This window comes from Daphnia pulicaria, chromosome 1, assembly GCF_021234035.1.
Source record: "Daphnia pulicaria isolate SC F1-1A chromosome 1, SC_F0-13Bv2, whole genome shotgun sequence".
NCBI lineage: Eukaryota > Metazoa > Arthropoda > Branchiopoda > Diplostraca > Daphniidae > Daphnia > Daphnia pulicaria.
Genome location: NC_060913.1, coordinates 8,606,737 through 8,625,601, shown reverse-complemented (window position 1 = coordinate 8,625,601; position 18,865 = coordinate 8,606,737). Strand labels below are relative to the sequence as shown.

Genomic DNA, 18,865 nt, shown 5'->3' with positions numbered 1-18,865 from the left:
TGGTGGAAAAATACATCGAGTCACTTGTCGGTTTTGATTATTTGAATATGAATGAACCAACAGGTGAAAGTGAACTAATCGAAGAGTCAACTGATCTTTAACATATCGATTGAAATTGACTAAATTGACGCGGCAGCCTTTTAACGATCGATGGATTCGGATAATTTGTGTTGTCGATACTCGTACACAAATAAAATAAGACGAATTTTCTTTACTATCTCGAACCAATCGAACACGAATAAATCAAGTTCAATCTTATTTGTAATCAATAAATCAATCACCTTTTTACCGGCTAAGTTAATCTTAAGTTATCCAATCAATTTGAAACATAACGAGTGAAAAATAAAATTGTCGTTAAAAGATCGACTCGATTCATTCATCCATCACCGCGTTATTCAAAAGTCCACAAGCAAAATTAAGAGTGGCAAAGATCCCACCCAAATCAAATCGCCTAACTGTTCAGGGAGAGGAGTGTGTCAAAATTGCGCATTTTGAACGAGAAGCTTGTCATTATGTAGCCATGAATCTAATGAAATTCAAAATTCAAATACCAGCAAGAAATGTGACTTGACTGGGAAGTGGAGAAAAGACTGGAAAGAAAGTGGCCAATGCTAAGTTCTAAATGCGGACGAGCAAAGATATCAACATCAATCAAAGAAATGAACGCCCACAAACGAACACGAAAAAAAACAGCAATAATTGACTTCTAAAAAAATAAGGGGGAGGAGAGGGCATTCGTCCGCCTTTGGAACACCATAAAAATATTATTTGTACGAGGGAAAATGGGTCCGTTAAAAGCCTCGTTACATGTTAATATTCACTGCGAATATTGAATCCTTTTCCCATACCTTTTCTTATTTATTTTCATTTGAAACTTCCAGCAAGACAGATCCTTCAGCAGTTTCTACCAGAAAACTGGCTCGACTCGGCTGCACTGGCATCGTACGCACGACAGAGACAAACGAGAGGAAATGTTGCGCAATCAAAATCAAACTGAGGGCCAGCGATGACCCCACGAAACACCGATAGTGATACAGACTAAAATAGAGATGCAAGACGGAGGATGACTTACTACTGTTTTGGGAAATTCAATTCTCTCTGAAGTGACGATTCAAATTTCAGCCAGTCCGAGTGAAAGGCAGCGAAATCAAGCCACCGCTGACTGCTGACCACCGACTGAAGAGTAGAGCAGGACATTCATTCTCTCGTTCGTGATTCCTTCGTGTTCCCCAGATCCATTCCTCGACCTTATTCTGTAAAATCGTACAATTTGTAATACATTAGAACGACCCTATCTTTATGCACAAATCAAAGGCCACCTTCCAATGTGCTTCACTTTGGTAAGAGAAAGCAAATGGTGTACAAACCCAAAATCAAAATGAAGTGATCCAGGATTATTGTCATCAACTGTACTCTCTAGGGTGATAAGGGCGGTGTCAATTAATGAAGCGGATTCGCTTTTTTGAAAGGCAAATGGCACCCAAACTGCGGAGGGGAAGAGATCCTACCAGTGTATAATCTTTAGCAATATTATCAAAATTGAATACCATCCAAGTTACCTGAAAAAGAATCTCAAGTTTCCCCGTGGCTGTTGGAATTGGCGGTCAAATCCCGGACAAATTCTCCTACATCCATCCTCAAACTGGGAGATCAAAATTCTTCGCCATAATTTCTTCGTTATACAGGGAAATTATTTAAAATGCACTCGTGATGTTTATCAACCCAAATGTGCGACTCGAGTGAAACGATTTGAAAAACCAGCGGAATGGGTAAACAGAGGAAGCAAACGACATCGCCATCTAGCCATCAATATAAGAGTTGAGCAACCTGAAATTGCGCCAAATTCAAATAAATAATTTAAAATGGGTTTTTTCAAAGAAATCGATAATTTGAAAATGTGAACTAGAAAATAAATCACAGACGTACCACACAAAAATTCAGGGGAAACTTTGAATTATTTGGATGGATGGAATAAGTACGAGTCCATATCAGCAGCTGCATATTCTGCAATGATTGTGGGTGGACCTTATGAATATCCAAGAGCATAGAATAACACAAAATAGAATATAAAATAGAAATGAATAGAAGATGCCTTTTTTCGTGGGCTGATATTACCCAATGAAACAGCACCAGCCAGCATATAAAAACAAGACTGGCGTAGGAAATGCTCTCGAGTCCACTGCGTTGCAAATGTTGCCAAGAAGAGCCATAAACCACAGAAACGTATTTTTGGCTCTGCACAGCGAATGAGACGCAACAAATATATATTCCCTTGATCGATACGCCAAGATTATCTGAAAAACACGAATGCAAAGTTGTAATAACGTCAAACTGTGGTTTAAACTGACTGAAATAAGGCGAAGGTCGAGTGTTTTTACCTACTGGCATCCATGACAATAATCATTCAGCTTTGCAAATGGTGTGCCAACTTTGCTTTCAGTCTGCGAATTGAAGATGTTACGTTAGGGATCGCCAATGTCGTTTCGCCAGAATTCGCCAAGGTCGGTCGAACATTTCCATCCTAAAAAAAGGGAGAAAATATCTCAATTATTCACCACATGCATTACTAAAAGTGAGACGTACATTAAATTTCTTTAAACTATTCACAGAGACAGCCTTGAGAGGCTATCGTAAAGTTGGCAACACACAATGTGGTAACGCACAATGTTGGACCACAACATATTATTTTAAGCTTCACGGTTTCACTGGTCAAATAACATTGCTGCTGGTTGAAACCGTCTTGTAATCATTTGCATACTCACACAACACTAGACGAAACAGATGAACTTGCAGTTCCACAATGTGTTGTAGTCTGGGCAGCAAGTCCTATTAAAACAAACAAAGGAAACACTACTAACATTAAATCAGCTTATACATTTTGTTTCATTTTTCCATCGATTTAGAGATCCCATGTAAGAGTCTTGGGGAAACCCACTACCATGAATTTATTACCTATTTATTCTCCATCTTTTTAAAAAAAATATCAGCAAAGGAAACCTTGAAGATTTTTGTTGCAACTTTGTGACATGGCCTTACTTGAATTTTTCACGAGAAAAGAATAGCAAACGAGTATTATAACACACGAGGCACCATGAAAGACTAACATTTCCGCCAAAATAATCGAGACGACAAGGACGACAATGGCGCGAATTGCCGCCATTACCAAATTAATTTTTCAAGTGTTGCCACATTAACTCCAATATTTAAAAAATTCTCATTTTATTTTCCAAAGAATTTATCAAAATTTTTTCTGACTAATCGGAGCTGCTGGATAATATCATCAGACACACCATTTTGTGTGTCAACCTGCAATATACGTCAAGGTATTAATTAGTTTTGACTTTAGTGTTCAAGTTATATATCCAGCCAGGTGTATAAATAGCTTAAGCCTTAACACACAGCCAGAGCTAGTCGCTCATCAAATTAGGCTTGTATAATTCAACACGACCGTCTAACTTTGGGCTCTCCTGCCTTATTAGTAACAGGTCCTTTTTAAAATAAATTCAAGTTTCATCTAGACTATGATATTATACTTGACTCTATACTGCCTCTACTATAACTCGGGTGTTGTACACATTCATGCGCATTGCCAGCAGGCAGCAGCCAACGTGTGGAATAACAGGCGGTGGGGGGTTATAACATTTGGACAGTCGCTTCTCAGTTGCCGTTGGACTCGCATGTCATCTGCTGCTGCTCTAACTGTGACCAAATAATATCGACCCAAATTATTATTACCAATCATTTCAAACATGTCGACTGATTGGCCCCGGCGGCGACTGCCGAATTCAATCAAATCCTACTTGATACTGATGATCGCCATCAATAACTGTAAGTCCATCAAAGTTGATTTTTATTTTTAAAGTAATATTACCAACGTGTATATAGATGTGTAGCATCTTCATCAGCGTCTCATTGTTAAATTGGTCGGTGATGAATAGGCGTCCCAATGAGAGAGCTATAGACCATGTTCTGGTGTGCTGTGTGATTATACAATAATAGCCAAAGGGTGGGCGGGCTGGAATATTATAGAGACCTATGAGAGCTGAGATAATCACAATTATCGGTTCTCTTTGTCGTCTTGATTGTCTTCCTTTCTTTATTTTTCCATCCGGTTTTTCTGCCTTGACATTCGGACGGACTTCTTAATGACTCACGCTCAGGATTTATTTTCTCGCAACTTGTAAAAATCCCCCCCGTCTGATGATAAGCTCCTCCTTATTATAACACTTTTTTTTATTTTTTGGGCGGTTCTTTTGAACTGCTGTTTTTGTTTAATGATGAACAGCTGAAAGAAAACACATCCGTTGTTCTTTTGTGAGATGTAAAGACTCTAGCTGTGATATGCAAATGAAGAATTTTATTGCCGGAGGGGCTATCCTCTTGCGTATAGATAAATATCAAAGTAGATTGGCTCAATTGCGCACAGCTCCAACTAGACGATCGATCCCCCTACCCTTTTTTAGGAATAGATAAATCCAACTGGGGCGAATCTTTCAAATCAAATAAGTCGGACGGACAGTCGTATTCTTTTGTCGCCGATCATATATAATGGCCGGCGACATATCCCTGCAACATGTATATAAAAGCAAATGAATTTCACCCAGCACTCGTATATAGAATCTCTTTTGATCAAGACAACAAAAGGGTGAGAGCTAGCTGGATAACCAATCTCATATTGACAGCTCATCCTTAAATTGTATAGCGCTAGATGGTGTGTACACACACTTTGAATAAACGATGACTGATGTTTTATAGAAAAGACAACTTTTTTTCCCCCTTTCTATATACCCGCAAAGTGCCTTAACGTGTTGTTCTTTTTGTTCTTTTGTCAAAATCAAAAAAAAAGTCTTGGCGGTGGCCGACGGACTCAAATTGCTTCAAGTTTCCATCCCGCCGCTCAAACTGACGGGCCAAACTGCACGACTCGCTTGTCTATACGATCTGGAAGGAGATGCTCTTTACTCCATTAAATGGTATATACTACTTTAATTATATTCCAACTCTATAGACGTACAGTATCTACTTGTTTAGATATTTTGAAATTGAATTGATTTGGCGCCAAATTAGAATACAAGTTTGGCGCGCGTGACGAACACCTCGAAACTATGTCTAGCGCGCCAAATTTAATTATTCAACCAGCACCGGCGTGAATTTTGAATGTGCCGCCCTTTATCGATCTGAGATGTACCAAATAATCAAATTTAATTTTTGGCGGGATTTTTGAAAATTTTAATCCAGGTACAAAGGCGGCCGTGAATTCTTCCGCTACGTCCAGCGTGATCAACCGCCAATGCAAGTTTTTCCCGTCGAAGGCGTAACAGTCGACGTAAGTTTTTCCCAATAAAACAAATCGCCAATTAATCCGCATGGCCTTCAGCGTGTTTATCGGCAACAATAACATGACCGCCTTGTATAATAATCCAGCTTGGAATAATGCGATGAGCTATATGACTCATGTCTGCATGTCGGACACGAGTAAACACGTGACGACCATCAACTACTCTGTCGTCGATGGATAACACAAAAAAATCAGAGGGGGGAATTGATAAATGTTGGATCCATTTCATGTCGATGAGGGGGTTGCATATCTTTTACTGCTGGACGGAGGGGGGATATACCCATATCCGCCCCACGTGAAATTTCAGTTGTGAGAGAGGGGGGTGACTGGATGTGTACAGAGTAGTACAACACACACTAGACAATATCGATCCGCCTTTGGATATAGTACCCATCGATGCTGTGTATCATCCACTCTATTATCTATAATCCCGTATGGAAATGAGTCAATGAAAATCACTGCAGATCAACGAAAATCATAAACAAATCAATAGACAGTCTGAAATGTCATAGAATGTCAGTAAGAATGTCACGCAAATATCACTGGCGATGATTTTCCATGATAAATCAATTTACAAAGTCAGTAACAAATCTTTGGAAAATCAAAGATATTTCAAAAATTAGAACAGAGTCCAAAAAACTCATTGGTTTATCATTAGATCCAGAAAATGAAGTATTTTGCAGTGATTTAACTTAACTTAGTCATTGAACTAATCAATGAACATAACGTAAAAATCCATGGAATATTTTCTTTTGAAAAATTACTGATTTTCTACTGATATTTACATTTTCAGTAATTTTCAGTAACCTTTGAATTTCTTATCATTTTATTGCCATACTTCATTGACACCTATAAATCAATAATCAGCATCTATTTATCACTAAGAAATCATTCCAATGATTAATAAATGATTGTTCAATGAGTCCCAAACGGTAATTTTTATTTTATAATGATTTTTATACAGCTTGCTATTGATTTTTATAATTACTTCTCAGTTCATATCAGTATATCACTGAGCTTCCCTCAGATTTCAGTGATATTTCAGGGATTACCACTGAGAATTATCACTGAGAATGATTTTTTATCCAATGATTTCTATTGATTGATTGAATACTGCTCAGTTTAAAGCACTAAGTTTTCCCAACATAAATTTTAATGATATTTCATCAGTGGCTAGCAGCCTAGCACATTTGACAAATATCACGACAGGGATTTCCAGAATCATTTGATTTCCAGTTTCCACTGATTATCAATGTAAATCATTAGTTATCCCGATTAATATTTTCCTGATAGTTCATTGACTTTATTGCCGATTATTACTAAATAGTGAACATAGTGAAAGAAATACAATTACAAATGATTTCTCAAATATCAATAAATTATCATTGAAAGGCCTTTGGAATGCTTTTCACGTTCTTCTTATGAAGAATCATTGACTTATATTATTTTGTTGCATCGAAATCAATGATATTAAGGGTGAATTTCCATATGTAAGACACACACGGCGTTGTCAACATGGTTAATATAGAATCGAATGTGCAACCATAGGCCAATGGTTATCGCACGCTCCTATGGATCGAAAGGTACCGTGTTCAATCCCAGATCGGGGCTTATAAATATGAATCAATGAAAATAACTCTGAGTATGATTTCAGTTGGTATCTTCTTCATATGATGATGGTAAGACGGGTGGTAGTCTTGGTTTAACGCGAAAGCGACTCCTAGGCGAACAGCGCAATCATCGTAAATATGAAGGAAGATACCATAATTTTTAGACCTACTTTAAACGATAATATCCTAAATGACAATATAATGATGTTTCTAGTGATAAATGAATGATTTTTTTCGGGCTCGGTTATAATTTCTATCCGCTAATTGATTTTGCAATGACAAATATTTCGTTACTGGACTCTATCCTATTTTTAGCATTTTTCTTATATGTTATTTCATGATTTTTTGAAAGATTTTTAATGATTTTAAAAATACCAAACACACCACCAACACGTTTTTCTTTTTCTTCGAAAAAAAAATTGTTTATCACAACGCCTGATATAGATACGTATGATTTAGATACTTGAACTGACTAAATGTATCGATTGTCCAACGTCATAGGTAGTTGGTTATAGAGTCTGGCTACCACTCAAAGTTGCGATGGTTCAAGTCCCGATACGGAAAATTTCAACCCGTACTACAATTAATTCTAACAGATAATAGGTAAATAAGTAAAATAAAAAAGGAGAACAAGGGTAAGGAAAACCGACAACAGGAGTTCAAAACTAGTAGAGAAAGAAAACTAGTATAGCAATTTAGCTTTTGAATTTTATAAAAAAAAAGTCATTGGATACAAGCATTGAAAAATCAATCAATAAAAAAGCATTGAAAAACTAATCAATAAAAAAGCATTCATTTCTCAGTGATAAATTTATGCTTAGTCAGTAATAATCATGTCCGAATTTTGATGGCGAAAATCATTGGAAAATTAATCAAGCTTATATCCTTGAATTATCAGTGATTAATCAAAGGGGCGTTTTCATACGGGATGGAAGAGTAGCTAGTTGCGGATGCACCGGAGCGGGTGTATACATTTCACGCTCCGCCCTACATTATTTTTTAATGGAATCGGTGGGGAGAATTAAATGTAATAGGAAATGAATTTTTAAAGATTTTTCGATTATTTCAAAATGAGCATTAATTTTGCGCAATCGATCATTTTTAAAAAGTGAGCTGTAATTACATGTCCCTTTTACATGTCCCGATGGTAATTATGCGCGTTTTAATTAACGCCCGACAGTTTTAGACTACCGAGAAGCAGTTTCAACTTACTTTAAATAATTCATTTGTTTAAATATTTCATTTTATACAGAAAAGCCAAAGTGATCAGTTCCAAGTGACGTTGATTCAATTAACTGTCGCATCCGCAGGTGAGTAGTAGTAGCCCTATCAAACATTCTTAGTTTAAAATTAAATCTTATTATAATTGTCAAATGTTTCAGGTCGCTACAAATGCGAAGTGTCGGTGGACGCCCCATCGTTCCAGACGTCGTTCAGCACCGTCGAAATGAACATTGTCGGTAATAATAATAAATCCCAAATTTAAAAGCAATTCTTTTACATCAGCACTGGCGAATTGAGCCGAAACAAACAAGCGTCCTATATAAAGGATATGTACTACTATATACAATTCCGGCCAAATGCGGATTAGCCTTTAGGCCGGCGATAATATACCCTGTCTAGAGTCGCAGATCAAGAATAAGCAAAAGGGCTTACAATTAGCGGTGCGGAAATGCCTTTGCGTGTGCGTCTGCCGATGATATGACGTCATAAAGGAAGGAAGGGGGACAAACTTGGACACACACATCCATCAACAGATTGTGAAAGGGGAGAGCACCGATTTGATTTGGAGCAAAAGGCCGTCACAGTTTGACGCACAAAGCTCTTTGTACATATAGCACATTACGTATTTAACTCTTCTGTTGGCGTACATATTAAAGTTAATGGCAGTTATTTGCGGCCTAATTGGCCCATTTTGAAGATGAGAGTGACACAAGGGCTGCCGCAATATTATCCATAATATGATCCACTTTACGTGAAGCCCTCGGGCCAGCCGGTGTAGTACAGAGGTACAGTTCTATATAAGAAAGGAGAGAGAAACGCGGAATGTCAAGTGAGTCGCCACTTTGTCCCGAAAAAATCTCGTGTCCCGCCCCAACTATAGTTGTACTATACTTTTCGGTCGGGAAATGTGTATAACAACATGACTGGCTTTCTCTTCTATATATATACGTTTCTCCCATTTTGTAATGATGTGGCGCGCGTGTGTGTAAAAGCTCCGACTCCCGCCGGCGGATACACTTGGGCCAATTCAATTATCCCGCCCATTGTTATTTACAGCGCAGAGCAGACGGACGTAATACAAATCTTCTTTTTATTTTTATTTTCACTAAAAGAGAAATGAAACAAATGAATCAATCAGTATTTTTTTTTATTACGTAATCAATAATTGTTTTATTTTAATTTTAATTTTATTAAAGCTCTGCCTGAATTTGGGCCCCGGATCACATCGAAAGGAATTTTGGCATTCGATTCGAATTTGGCTAATAAAAATGGCAACAACAATCACCGGTCGCTTCATTCCTATTATTCGAAAAGGATGACGTCATCGGCAACATCAGCAGACGACGATGAAATTCAAATCAACTGCACGTCGAATCGTTCCAAACCGGCCGCCGAACTTCATTGGTACGTCAACGGTTTCAAGGTGAATTAAAATCAAATAATTTTTGATAAAAATTCGAATAATGAAATGAATTAAAAATATAAACAGGTGAAGGGAGAACATTTGATGGAGTACGCCCCGTTCATCGACGACGATGGACACAATTCGACAATGCTGGAAACGTCCGTGTTGGGACTCGTTTGGAAATTGCCATCTGGCGGTGCTCACGGAGAAACGTTAACCGACGCTGCTGACTCGATTGTTTTCAATTGCACGGCCGCCGTCGGCTCCGTCTATTGGAGCTCGACGGCTCTGACGCTCAGTCCCGAGCCGGGAGTCAACGTCAAATCCCGGCCCATGTTGATGTATCACGGGAGCCATCTGTCGGCCGACGCCCTACCTACTACCAGTCGCAAGTCGACGACGCCCTTCAGCATTCTTCTCTCTTCATTATTGATCCTCACAGCTCATTATTAACTAAACGATTTTATAAAACGATGAAATATTTTGAAATTTAATCGAATTTCATTTCTATTTTCCGGAATTTTTGTACATACACGTCCCCTGATTCTTTTTAAAACTATTTCTTTTATCCGACATTATTTTTTCTCTGTTCAAATTTCAAACTAATTCAATAATCTTTGTAAATCATTTCAGTCATTTCATTTTGATGTGGGTAATTTCATTCCAACGTAAAACCGATGAAACGTCATCGACAATTTGTATATTTTAACTCGGCAGCACATGTATGCGCACATTGTTTGATAAACGAATAATAAATTTTCTCCGCCAAACTGTTTTACCTTTGTCGATGGATGGAACCTGGTTACCTGGATGGAACATGGAAGAAAGTTAAAAAAGAGAATCAGCGCTTGAAAAATAGGATGCTGTTTACTAATTAGCCTTAAAATTGTCCCGCTGGAGGCGCTGCAGGTAAATTTCCTCATTTGCATTTTGTCAAGCCTCATGAGCCATGGCACAGTTATGGTCTTTGTTCTCTGCTAGCATTTGAAAATGTCATTTTAGGTTTCACGGGTTTGCTAAATAATTATTGTGTTATTGTCACTTGTTAGTTGCAAAGATTTTATCTCAAGAGGATTGAATTTTAATCATGTTAATGTTGTTGGAAGATTACAACCTGCCTGCCCACCAAAGATCACAGCTGTTTAATACTTTGACGGGAGACTGTTCCTTTTCTCTTGGCTTAAAATTTGTTTTAATTGCTATGTATTATTTGTTTTCCAAACCTTTAGGTGCAGATTTCCAACATATTCCTATTGAAGTGAAAGCAACAGACACTCACTGGTCTCATCCGGGGAGAAAGGATTACCCACTGGTAATAATTATCTTGTCGATTTAACCATTTGTTTAACATAGCATTACAGCCATTAATCGACATAGATGTTTGTTGTGTTAGCATTTTCCTACCTCCATTTTTCCATTTATTAACAATTGACTGAAGCAGGTTACATTTCTTTGATCGTAAATTGTGGCATAGAACAGGAGGGGAAAGATCATAAAGTTAAGGAAGAAGGAATTAGTTTTTTAGCAAAAATATTGACTGCATCCCATCCAAAATTCATTTTCTGTTTAAGCAAAAATTAAGTCAGAGAAATATTGTTTCAGGGTGCAATATGGAAAAGTTGCTTATCATTTGATTTATTTTTACAAGTTCTGCCAAGATGAGATTTTCTTCTATATCTTTTCAAAGATGAAACTGTTCACATCAATGCTCATCATTTAACTTTTTCGTCCCTATCACAGAAATTTCATTAATACATCTTGGTTGAAGGAGCAGTTCCATTGCAAGTATTTAGCATTTTGTTATGAAATAGTTCCGTAAAACTTGCTAGTAGGTGATAGAGGTTAGCCAGAAAAACAGCCCTATGAATCCAACATTTTAAGAACATCTTTGACCTCGTCTTCTTTGAAACGATAGAGAAGGAAAGAACGTGCAGTCCCAATTTTACCTCCAGTCGTTTTTAAATTTTTGTCGATATTGTGCTGAACTAGGAGTTGGACGAGATCGACCAATCGTGTTTTAGGTGCATAGTAACACATCATGTGAAGAGCATTCCATCCCTCGTTGACCTTGCTGTTCACGTCGATATTTTCCTTTAGCAACAAATGGATAATGTCGATCAAATTTTCTTGGTGGTAATTTCGACACAACAAAGTTAGAGCATTCCATCCTCCGCTTGTCCTGCAGTTGACGTCGAAATTTTTCTCAATTAAGAATCGGACAATGTCGATAAAATTTTCTTTGTCGTAATATCGACACAAGGCAAGAAAGGGAAATGGATTCCATTCTTCAGGGATTTTTTCTTCAACCAACAGGCGTATGACGTCGATTAATTTTTCATTTTCAAAGTGGCCAACCACTAGCTGAAAAACGTCGACAATTCTTTCCTTTGGATAATGTTGGCACGCAGTCAGAACTGCATCCCACCCCTGAATTCTTCCCTGTTTGTTGTGAACAATTATCGAAAATTGAGTTGCGCAAATTTCGTTGTATTCGTCAGGTGACGTCATGGCGAAAGCGAATTTCTTGTCGTTGGAGTTTTCGTTGACTAATTTGACAAAGATAACAATTTCTTTCTCAATCCTTTTACAGATGGAACTGTTCTCACACCAGAGCACATCATTTAAATTCTTCATCACTGTAGAAGTATCAGTGAAAATTTCCGTGTCGAGTGTTTGAGTCAGCAGTTCCAAAAATAGTTCAGGCCGAGCTAACGATGAGAACGTGAATTCGAATCCAAACTTGACGTGATCATTGGACATTTGGTCATTAAGCGTTTCAGGGAAGGGTAAGAAAAGAACGTTGCTCTGATCTCTCATTTTAAGTTTAGTTTCATCTTGAAATCTCCCAACTGTACAAAGTTCCAGGTGTTTTTGATCCAGCCATCCATCAAGTCGTTTGGAATTGAATGCAAATTGTTCATTTTCTATCAGACTCGCCAGCTGTCGAAAAGGATCTTCTGTGGTCCTGCCGCTGCGGATGTCGGCGGCTATTTCCCCCAGTTTAATTTTGAGTTTGGCCAGGAAAGATTCCAGGCTTTGCTGGAACAGCTGGAGCTTTTTTGTAAGTGGACTTAATTTTTCCATCAGAGGATCTTTAATCGTGTCATTTAGTTCATCTCCCACCTCTTTATAATCTTGCATAAACAGGAACCATTCAGACGCCATCACAGGAGAAATTTGGGAACGAAGAGTCGGTGCATCTTTGGCGTTTTCCATCAACACCAACGGGTAGAGCGAAACGGTAACGGGCACTCCAAGAGGTTGATTGTTATCCAAAGGATCTTTGTCCATCCAATCGGATGCACATCTCAAGATTTTCTCGGCGAATTCGATGGCTCCTTCGTACGTAGTTGGAGGTGTGACATCATCGGGGAGTTTAAAATCGCTTTTAAAATGAAATTTGATGTTTTTGTCGTTTTCAGGACTGTTGTCGATGCAATTGCCTTCGATGTTGGGATCCCCTTTAAGGTATTCAGCAAATTGTTGGACTTTTGATTATAATTGCCAATTTACTTGTTGCTCGTTTTCTTCCGTTTCACCATCAGGTTTGGTGAATGTGAATGTTGCCGTGGCACCGTACTGGATTTTCGTAACGACGTGAGTTGCGTAGGCGATCCTGCCGGTTGTTTTAATCAGCGGGTAACGCAAATTACATTCTTCAAGCTGTTCCATGGTCAATTCCTTGAATGCGGTGTGAAGCAGAAGAGTCGCTTTAACACTTGGTCTGTTATTTTTCTTCTTTTCGAGATTCTCAGCCGATCCATCGTCGAATTTCTCCTTCAGTTTGTCCGATGTCTGCAGCGAAAATTCGGTGTGTGGATTCCGGGAAGTTGTCACGTTTTTCAAATCGATTTCATTCCAGAAATCGAGTCCTAATCAATCAATGGTTTATTTAAGACTTTAAGTAAAATAGTTGAATAATAATTGGGACATAATTTTATTGACTTACCAGGAATGATGTCCTCGTGAATGGCATCATAAAGGGAACCCAGTTTGAACTTCCGTCCAAGGGCAGGCACTTGCAACCCGTTTCTACTTATATCGTCTCTACTGAACATGATAACGGACTGCGTGGACTGTAGCAAATAAAGTAAGAAAGAATAATGTACCTCAATTAATGAATGTTCAGGAATGATTGATTTTACCAAATTACAGTACGTACCGATAATAATTTTATCCAAACAATATTGAGGACTGTCCAGACACTAGTTGTTAACTGAGAAAGTGGTTGACGAATAGAATGAGTTGAAATATCTGGCGATGTCAAGATCTGAATAACCTTCGCCAAAATAGCGCTCCTTTAATGATTTATCAAAAATCGATTACTTTACGTCTGTCATTATTCGTAGTACTAGAAGCCTTGATTAGTTCCTCGAAGACCTTGATCCCAACGTTTTACCCCCCCCCCCTGGCCCCTTCCCTAACAGTTGAAATAATTGTAATTAAAGAATTTGTAGTTTTTCAGGTGCATGAACAATTAAATTTCCCTATGACTTTAAGCTGTAACGAAACATTTCAACTGAATACTTTAATTTCAGTTTGGGAGTGAGACACATCCGCTACGATCGACCCTATCCTGCCAGTCCACAGCAAACAGCGCCCTAAAGCCACGAACAGTCAAGAACTTTTACTCCCGACATGGATGCGTCATTCAAATATCCGGATTGGAAAACGCACCAGGCCGTCATCCATAAAAATCCTAAAACGCTGACCAAAATCGCACAAAGCTACGACTAAAATCGGTGAGTGTTTGGGTCTCGGCAAATAAGAAGATGGAAGAAATGTTTCCCTCTCTGTTTTCCGATTAAAAAAAGTTACGTTTAATTTTTGACCAGTTTGACGCAGTTTTAGGACCTCTTCCGCTGTTTCCAGTGCGGATGGATGGTTCATGTCCGTCAAACTACCAAGTGGAGGGGCAAGCAGCGCAAGTAAGTGATTTGATTTCCCTTTTTTCCCCCTCGAGATGCGCAAGTTGTAGTCCAAAGCAACCAGCTGATAGCTCGTAAAAGAATTCGCAGTCTAGCGATTTTGTAACTCGGATTTTTTGCATCGATATTTTCAGTAGGTGTACAGCGCAAATTTACATTTTTATAAAACTTGGTAGAAAGCTATTCTTCGCTGACTAATAACTTTAACTGACGACTGACGAGTGCTGATGCGTCTCAGCCGTTCGAAAACTAGGTATGCTGAATGATTATCCGTTTTTGATTGGCTTTTTTTCATTTTTTGCATGCCATTTCCATCAAATGTCGTACGAAGCAGCTCAATTTGGAAGAGTCAAATCTGATACTGACCTTGTAGCTGTGATAGTATCATTACTATCATATTATGTCAGACGAGTCTTGCCGTTTGATCAATGAGTTTGAATGAGGCTATTTGATTTTATATCAGACGGTCGGATATGGGAAATTTACCCAATTGTAATGAAATTCATAATTTACTTTTAACCGAATCTATATTGCTTTAGTAAAGCAGAATTGTCGAATTTAATCTATAGTGAGGGTATTCCTTCTATTAATGTTTTTACAATAGACATTGTTTCGCTTTTTAAACAACTTTTTATCCCAGTTTAGTTATCATCCACAACTCGATAAATCACTTTACAGTTTCATCTTTCAATATTTTTTTTATTTTTTAGTGGATGGTTTGGGATGGTTCAAATTCTAATAATGATTTAGGCATTTGAAGCATTTTTGGATGTGATTCTAATATATTCAGAAAGAAATTTCCAAACGCTTCATATTCCCGTCTCCACTGAGGGTATTTTATTTTCCTTTTACTGTTGTTTTGCAGTTGCAACTGCCACAGCTGCAACTGCAACTGAAAAAAACTGAAAAAAAAAAAGACGTTCATGTTTTCGTTTTGAAATGGAAACGCCCGTCAGTTGGTACCTTCGTTTGTTAGCCAGAAACCTATCAGACTAATGCGAGTTCTAAATTATTGAAGCGTTTGCAATTCTCGTGTTGGAACCAGGAAAATTTTGACAATTGCGTGCCGACTGTTTTCAATCGGGACCAGGTAGCAGTTGCAGTTGTTGTTGTTGCCAGGACCCGCGTTTTTGGACGCACAAACTGCGCACTTGCACAGTGTAGCAAAATGGCCGACCTTTTGACCAATGGGAGCGAGAATTTTTCGACTACGTGGCACGACACGTAGCTCAAACGGGTGACGATATTCAAATGGGTTGTCCTTTTTCTATTGAATCGATACGAAACTGGCACTACCTTAATTATCGATGTAGAAAGTCGTGATGGGTATAAAAGGCGGCCCTTTTGGCGTTCAAATTTTACTCTCCAAACTGTCGAAAATGAAATTGTTTTCAATTTTCTTCCTTCTACTCGTCTCGTTGGCTGTCACCGCCGCGGTAAGTTGTCTCACATTTCTCGTTTTATTTTAAACTTCCAAGCTCTTTAACTTAAATGTATTCCGACCAATTTAATTGTTTGGAACAGGAGGCCCATTTTACCAAGCAACGATCGTTCAGCACGGGCACGTCGAATAACCCTTTGAAAAGCCGCAACTTTGCCGCCATTTTAAAAGCGGAAATGGCCATTCGATCACTTCCATCCAGCGGCAAGGGTAAATTGAATTTAGTTGATAAGAAATTTGTGAGTTTTCAAAGGCCACTTCTAATGTACCTTCATTTGAACGGCAATTTTGTACAATAGCGTGTTTGGACCGATTTTCAATGGCGACCAACGGAACCCTTCGTCCCACCATCAATAAGTCGAGCACCGGCCAAAGGCAGTGCAGCTTCTTCATCAACGCACCCGCCAATAAGCTCATCCAGATGACCTGCTCGGTCGTCAGTCTCAAGAGTTCGGGCTCTGAATTGGCCATTTACGGAGGTGCCGAAATCAACGTCAATCCGCCCGCCGTCAATCGAATTTACACGTCAAGGAGCGACAGCATGTTCCTGTTTTTCAGGGTCGACAAAACCGACTGGTTCGACTGCAAATGGAAAATGATTCCCGAACCGCAAACAACTGAATATCAACGTAATTCGTTTGTTCCTTAAGGGAAATTAAATTTAAGTTTAAACTTGTTCTAATTTTCTTATTGCATTTCAGTCTGTCGGGATGGAACGTCCGCCACGCCCAACGGGACCATTCAGCGATCAGCGGACGATACCACAGATCCGAGAATGTGCATATTTGTCATTACCGTTCCTTCAGACCACCGAGTTCAGTTGATGTGCTCCAATATTAACCTCACCAGCCCTGAAAACTTTTTACAGGTAATTCTTTGTCTTCATAAACCACATCATTTTCGTTTTACTGATTAATGTTGCGTTAATTTCAATTCATAAGTTCCAAACGATTTCCGAAACTGTAATAGCCGATCCACCTGCAATGAATCGGGTCTACACGTCGACCAGCGAAATCATTTACCTGTTTTCTCAATTCAGCAATCAGGACTCGTTCAAATGCAAATGGACGACGGTTATGATTCCACCTCTGCCAACTGATAACAAACGTAAATGTTTCATTTTCTATCATTTCCGGTACAAGTTTATTATTCTCTTGTTTTCTATTTTTTTTAGTCTGTCGGGACAAAATCACGAAATCTGCCAGCGGATCCATTCAACCGTTAATGGCTAACGGCACAGAAAATGTTCAACCGAATTCCTGTTCGTTTATCATCGAAGTACCTCCCAATCAATTGACTGAGATTTCTTGCCCGGTCATCAATTTCACTAGCCCAGGCAGTTATTTGCATGTGAGTTTAATAATTCAGTATAATATTCTACAATATTTCACTACATTTTTTGTTTTATGGACAAAGTTCAGCGGAATTTCCGATTTAAACATGGCCCTGACGCCTCTGGCTAACCGAGTCTACACTTCCGGCGTCGATTTGATTTATTTGAAATCTCAAATTGATGTAAGTAAAGATTGGTTTAATTGCACATGGTCAGCTGTTCCGGCTCCATCGACAACGGATTTCAAACGTGAGTTCTAATTTTAAAAAATAAAGCGGTTTCACACTATATTCTTAAATCGATTTTTAATTTGTCTAGTCTGTCGCCATGGAGGAACAACATCGTCCACTGGGACCCTCCAACCATTTTTGGACGATTTAACAACAGGAGAACCGAGAGAATGTTATTTCTTCATTGAATTGCCCTTGGATGAACAAATTGAGTTTTCGTGTTCGTCCCTGAATTTAACAAGTCCCGGAAGTTATTTGCGGGTATCAATCAATTATAATCCTATCCCATCCTAATTGTTTCACCCAACTAATTTTTTGAATTTAAACGTACAGGTCGTGGGTGTGTCTGATTTTGACGAGAATCCGCCCGTAGAAAATGGAATTTATTTGTCGAATGGAAGGAACGTCCATGTGTATTCGAAATTCAACAACGGGGATTGGTTCGATTGCATTTGGGCGTCAACAACCTGCCCTGTTCCAGTGACGACAGACGCTGCAACTTCAACGGCAAGTACAGCAGCAATGACGACACCAGCGACTACCTCGTCGACAACTACCACCGCACAGCCAACCACCTCAACAACAAGGCCATCAACCACGTCGAGCACCACAACTTTGCCAACAACATCGACTGCGCCATCTACTACGACTTCAACAACACCACAAACTACAACGATTTCAACTACTACCACCGCAGAGCCAACCACCTCAACAACAATGCCATCAACTACGTCGACCACAACATCTGCGCCAACAACATCCACTACAACTTCAACAACACCCCAAAAAACAACTGTATCAACCACTACTACCGCACAGCCAACCACCACAACAACAATGCCATCAACTACGTCGACCACAACATCTGCGCCAACAACATCCACTACGACTTCAACTACACCCCAAACAACAAAGGTCTCAACTACTACCACCGCACAGCCAACCACCACAACAACAATGCCATCAACTACGTCGACCACAACATCTGCTCCAACAACATCCACTACGACTTCAACAACAAAGGTCTCAACTACTACCACCGCACAGCCAACCACCTCAACAACAAGGCCATCAACCACGTCGACCACAACATCTGCTCCAACAACATCCACTACGACTTCAACAACAAAGGTCTCAACTACTACCACCGCACAGCCAACCACCTCAACAACAAAACCAACTACGTCGAGCACAACAATCGTGCCAACTACATCTACTACACCCAAAACCACAACAGTCTCAACCACTTCTACCGTACAGCCAACAACCTCCACAGCAGCAACAACATCGACGACACGGCCAAGTTCTACCACGACAACGACGGCCAGCCAGTCCAGCAGCACCATGAGATCAACC

General features: G+C 39.1%; 3 protein-coding genes across 7 annotated transcripts in view; 2 read left to right on the top strand and 1 right to left on the bottom strand.

The window, feature by feature from the left end:
* LOC124344997 (verrucotoxin subunit beta-like) overlaps positions 1 to 18,865 on the bottom strand; it is a 493,626-nt gene that overhangs the window by 422,785 nt on the left and 51,976 nt on the right. The gene's annotated exons all lie outside the window — the stretch shown is intronic.
* On the top strand, positions 2,958 to 10,332 carry LOC124348405. Its single transcript, XM_046798614.1, has 7 exons — positions 2,958 to 3,828; positions 4,847 to 4,973; positions 5,239 to 5,326; positions 8,201 to 8,258; positions 8,331 to 8,408; positions 9,369 to 9,595; positions 9,662 to 10,332. Exons 1-7 carry the CDS (start codon positions 3,750 to 3,752, stop codon positions 10,028 to 10,030), a joined length of 1,026 nt encoding a protein of 341 aa, XP_046654570.1. The 5' UTR covers positions 2,958 to 3,749; the 3' UTR covers positions 10,031 to 10,332.
* LOC124349187 lies at positions 10,510 to 14,191 on the top strand. 5 transcript variants are annotated; one of them, XR_006920230.1, is made up of 9 exons: positions 10,510 to 10,588; positions 10,807 to 10,889; positions 12,509 to 12,638; positions 12,725 to 12,933; positions 13,000 to 13,045; positions 13,123 to 13,299; positions 13,361 to 13,463; positions 13,530 to 13,667; positions 13,733 to 14,073. XR_006920230.1 is itself a non-coding variant. In XM_046799658.1 (5 exons), the coding sequence occupies exons 1-5, from the start codon at positions 10,665 to 10,667 to the stop codon at positions 13,129 to 13,131; spliced, it is 633 nt and encodes a 210-aa protein (XP_046655614.1). In that variant the 5' UTR covers positions 10,530 to 10,664; the 3' UTR covers positions 13,132 to 13,318. The 5 variants fall into 5 exon arrangements, 1 of the variants encoding a protein (XP_046655614.1); XR_006920224.1 differs by lacking the exon at positions 13,733 to 14,073 and adding an exon at positions 14,116 to 14,191 and having other exon boundaries at positions 10,530 to 10,889; XR_006920237.1 differs by having other exon boundaries at positions 10,530 to 10,889; positions 13,123 to 13,216; positions 13,333 to 13,463.